General features: G+C 35.3%; 1 protein-coding gene across 1 annotated transcript in view; it reads right to left on the bottom strand.

Moving 5' to 3' along the window:
* LOC106874622 (uncharacterized) overlaps nucleotides 1-4,450 on the bottom strand; it is a 20,078-nt gene extending 15,628 nt beyond the window's left edge. Inside the window, exons 1-2 of the mRNA XM_014922414.2 lie at nucleotides 3,426-4,450; nucleotides 1,156-1,312 (exon numbers count right to left, since the gene is read on the bottom strand). Of these exons, the coding sequence (XP_014777900.1) occupies nucleotides 1,156-1,312; nucleotides 3,426-4,355 (1,087 nt within the window). The 5' untranslated portion in view covers nucleotides 4,356-4,450. The remainder of the gene's footprint in view (nucleotides 1-1,155; nucleotides 1,313-3,425) is intronic.
* Between the last annotated feature and the right edge of the window lie 934 nt (nucleotides 4,451-5,384).

Raw genomic sequence — 5,384 nt, 5'->3', positions numbered from 1 at the left:
AACACCCATATAATAGAAAGAGCCACATAATAGAAACAGAAACACCTATATAATAGAAAGAGCCACATAATAGAAACAGAAACACCCATATAATAGAAAGAGCCACATAATAGAAACAGAAACACCCATATAATAGAAAGAGCCACATAATAGAAACAGAAACACCCATATAATAGAAAAAGCCACATAATAGAAACAGAAACACCCATATAATAGAAAGAGCCACATAATAGAAACAGATTAGAAAGCTCTGATAAATGTATATACTAACATCCTCAATGCAAACCTTCCCAAAATACAGAGCTTAAAATATCTTGATAGAAATCTAATGACACCAACAGCAAATTCAACCTCAGTTTATTCTATTTTTTTTATTCTTTTACTTGTTTCAGTTACTTGACTGTGGCCAAGCTGGAGCACCACCTTCGCCCCCTCCCCCCACTGGACTTATTTTTGAAGCATAGTACTTATTCTATCAGTATCTTTTGCTAAACTGCTAAGTTACGGGGACATGAACACACCAAGACATGTTTTCAAGTGGTGATGGGGTGACAAACACAGACACAAAGACACACACACACACACATAGATATATACATATATACACAATGGGCTTCTTTCAGTTTCCATCTCCCAAATCCACTCACAAGGCTTTGGTTGACCTGAGGCTATAATAGAGGACACTTGCCCAAGGTGCCACACAGTGAGACTGAATGCAGAACCATATGGTTGGGAAGCAAGCTTCTTGCCACACAATCATACCTGCACTTATGCTAAGAAAATGTTTACTGCCATGCTTGACTGAAGCCTAAACAATAACAAAATTCCGATATCAAACCAAAATAAATCTCCTCACCATACCTCTCTATAAATTCACACACTATAAATACATACTTTTCTCCTATCCTCTTATATTCTCCCCCACTTCCCACATAATTCCCCTGTATACCTACGCCACACCTAATTAGCATTGATATTGCCCCATCTCTGAAAAAAAACATTGCCAGGGACTGTATAAGCTGAAAAGAACCAAAGTAAATCATACTCTGATGAAGATAAGAAAGTCAAAACTTGCAAGTTTCTACCAATGTATTCCTTGTAAAAGTTAACAAACAGACAGACAGATATAGACATATACTAATAAATATATCATACCAGGTAAATTTGTCAAAGATATACCATATGCTATATTCATAAGTGCCTTCTCTTCTTCATTGCCAAATAACATGGAATTTTGTAGACATGCCAAGAGAAAATCCTGTGATTCTGTTGGGTAACATAACCAAAGTATTTGTGAAGCTTTTGTGGCTATCTGAAAATCAAAAAAAAAAAAATTTGAGAAGCAACTAAGACACAAAAATAGTGCACAACACATGTATCACAGTGGCTTATAGATAGGGGTCTGTGATTCTCAGACTTTATTTAACTCTTGCTCCCTTTTTTTTTTACTAATACCCTTTAACCCTTTCACATTCAGATTATTTTCTATGTAATGCTTATATATTTTGTTTTGAATTTTGAATTAATCATGTTTTTACCTTGTAGCTTCAAAATGTTAATGATGTGATTATCTATTTTCAGAATGGCATTGTAGGATAGTTAAATCAAATAAGCAAATACAATCATTCATCAACAGGTGCTTGCGTAGTATACTTAAAATCAGATGGCCCGAACACATAAGCAATATGGAGTTATGGCAAAGAACAAATCAAGCTCTGATTAGAGAACAAATATTTAAGAAAAAGTGAAAGTGGATTGGTAGCACAATTAGAAAGGACCCACCAAATGCAGCAAAAAGTGCTTTACAGTGGAAACCGGATGGATATAGAAAGAGGGGTAGGCCTAAGAACTCGTGGCATAGATCAACACAAAAGGAACTAGAGAAAGGGGGGACATTCATGGCAGAGTATAAGTACAGAAGCGAGAAATTATGCGACATGGAATTCAATTATAAGTGGCCTATACTTCGCGTTGGAGGGTTAAAGGCACAAGGCATTGTAGGATAGGTGCAAGAGGCTGAAGCTGGCCAGTTTGAGCATAAAACAATGTACATTATTTGGGCCTGATAAAGGTGGCGAGCTGGCAGAACTGTTACGGCACCAGGCTAAATGCTTAGCAGTATTCCATCTGTCTTTACATTCTGAGTTCAAATGCTACCAAGGTCAACTTTGCCTTTTATCCTTTTGGGGTCAATCAAAACAGTACTAGCTGAAACCTGGGATCAATCTAATTGATTTACCCCTCCCCCAAAATTGCTAGCTTTGTGCCAAAACTTGTAATCAATATTTGGGCCTGATATGGTCGATTTCAATGCTAAAGGGTTAAGCATCTCACTGTCTTGCTATGATTTAATAAGACAACAAACACCACAAACAATGGCTGCTGACAGACTAATCATGATTAGCCCATTACCATTTAAATTGGCCGTATCCGGCTCAAATGTTCTTCCTGTGCTATATTGAAACCTATCATTCACACCTACCTAACATTTATCATTCTAGAAATAAACAATCATTTCATAGAAATCTGAAACCTACAAGATAATGCATGAGTAATTCAAACTAATGTTTGGATTATAGCAGGAGTGGCTGTGTAGGCACAGGAGTGGCTGTGTGGCAAGAAGTTTGCCTCCCAACCACATGATTCCAGGTTCAGTCCCACTGCATGATACCTTAGGCAAATGTCATCTACTATAGCCTCGAGCCAACCAAAGCCTTGTGAATAGATTTGGTAGATGGAAACTGAAAGAAGCCTATTGTATATATATATGTGTATATATATATGTGTGTGTATATATATATATATATATATATATATATATATGTGTGTGTGTGTATGTCTGTGTTTGTCCCCCTATCACCCTTGGCAACTGGTGTGTGTTAACATCTCTGTAACTTAGCAGTTTGGCAAAAGAGACTGATAGAATAAGAACCATGCTTAAAAAATAAGAACTCGAGTTGATTCAGTTCTATATTTAAGAGATGAGGAATTATGTACATTATTTACATTTGACAGATATTTGTCCTCATCTTGTTTGTTGTTAACACAACATTTCGGATGATATACCCTCCAGTCTTTTTCAGGTGTCTTGGGGGAAATTTCAAACCTGGGTTCTCATTCCTAAGGTATTCTAAGTGCTTTATGGCGCTTAGGAGGTTGCACAGTATACTGATGGATACAAGTCTAGTTGATCGCTGATAAGTTTTTAATGGAGGAACCAGAGAGGAGAGCTCAGCTGAACAATGTCCATGGAAATACCTGTAGAAAGGGGACAAGGAAGTCACATGATGATGATGATGATGATGAGAGAGTGAATCCAATTTAGAAGATAGATCAGGACCAATAGCATTACAAATACAGCGTTGAATGGTATTTAACTGGTATTTATTTTTTGACCCCAAAAGGGTGAAAGACAAAAAACTTACCTCATAATAAACTCCATATGTCCTACCATCTGAAGGGGCATCAATCCCTCTCTTCAAAATAAATGTAATATTTTCCCAGTTATTGCTCATTATTCCAAGTGCTTCATGTATGAGACCTTTATCATAAATATTTTGAGCCTTCATCAAACTTTTCCCAATAATGTTTGTATATTTGAGCTTTACCAAATCATTGCTGTGTACATTGTCTATCTGTTGTTTAGTAATTGCACGTATTAATTCTTGTACTTGGAAATTCTGTAATTCTAAATCTGAATTGATCAAACCTTGTTCGACAAGCGGCATCAGAACATGCATCTTGGAAGCTGGTTGACTAGAAGAATCAGTCATTTCAACAGCTTCCTCGATACCAAATCTTCCAGGAAAATATGAAAGCAATTTGAGAGCTTCTAACTGTTTGTGAGAGAGTTGAGAAAAATATTTGTCCATTTCTTGTTTAATATTACGTCTATTAATTGTACATTCATCCAGCAAATCATTGATGCTGGTTTCATCACAAATCATTTTGTAGATATCATCAAAAGAGAAATGATGATGAAATTGGGAGATTTTTTCTGCATAGTAAATAAGAAGTCCTGGCAGGCCACAGGCATATCTGATGATGTTGTGTATTTGCTCTTCATTTTCATCATCTTTCTCAATGTTTGAACAGCGACAGAAAAGAAACTGTCCTTCTTTAATGGACAATGGACTCACTTTACACTCTCCAAAATTGATTGCATCAAACTGAAATGGTTTTCCACCACTTAATATGAGAATGATTTTCAGATTTATGTGCATTGGAAAGTCATTGTCACAAAGTTCCTGGAAATCTGGAAGAAAGCTTTCTTGAATGTTCTGGAAATCATCAAAAATACAAATTTTCCATTTAGTATTGCTGATACTGGAACAATTGGTGAATGTATTGTACATGTTGGAAATATCAGACCAACTGCTATTATTAGAAATATGGATGTGTTTTATGTGGAGTCTTTCAGGGTTAAGTTCATCCTTCAGTTCTTGACAGACCTGTCATATTAGAAACATAACATTAGAACAAGTTCAAAAGCTTATCAATTTATCAGTCTATCAGTTTGTCTCACTCTTTTTGTCTAATTACACTGTATAACAAAATTTTATTTATTCATTTATTTATTTTTTGTCTTTGGTCAGTAAGTGTTTTATTTCCTATTTGCTTCTGTCTAGAAAACAAAGGAAATGACTACTATTCCCTTCAAACTTTGCTTTTGCCATATGGACATCATTGTTTTGAAACTGACCTACTTTCCATTACATTTCACACAAATCCAGTGCTGAGTTGCTGAAGCAGAAATATTGTTATAGTAAATATTCTGCCCAATACCACAGATTTACTTGACCTTAAACACTTGAACATGTGAGGATTAGAGGGGGGGGGAGCATTATAGCCATATGTTGAGAGGGATTCTTTAGGGTCTGACTAAATGTAACAAAAGCAAAGTTTAAAGGAAATATTAGCCATTTTTCATACTTTCTAGGGGTAAGTAAATAGGAAATAATTGCTACTCAAACATGAAAATCGTGTGACAAAGTGTTATCTTTTTATCTCTCTATTTAATTTCACTGTCTCTTTGCCCATTCTGCAAAACAACTGATAATAATTTCATTCGTTGATAAGTTTGTAATGTTTATTTGTCTAACGGTGGAGGCAGCATTCACCAACTTAAACAAGGAGACCATCCAGAAGAGTTGCAGGGGATTCTGAAGTCATCTGGTGGCCGTTGTTGAAGCCAATGGCGATTTTATTGAATAAATTTACTCTTTAGTATTTCAAGATATTTTTATGCAATTTTGGTAAATATATCTGTTAAAATGAGATGTCAGTGTTATTTTCATTTTTGCATAATTTAGAAGACAATTTATTCACCACACCCCGTATATATGTATATATATATACATATATATATATATATATATATATAT

This window comes from Octopus bimaculoides, chromosome 23 (genome assembly GCF_001194135.2).
Source record: "Octopus bimaculoides isolate UCB-OBI-ISO-001 chromosome 23, ASM119413v2, whole genome shotgun sequence".
Classification (NCBI taxonomy): Eukaryota; Metazoa; Mollusca; class Cephalopoda; order Octopoda; family Octopodidae; genus Octopus; species Octopus bimaculoides.
Note: the sequence above shows the minus strand (reverse complement) of the source record. Positions and strands in the feature narration are given on the sequence as shown.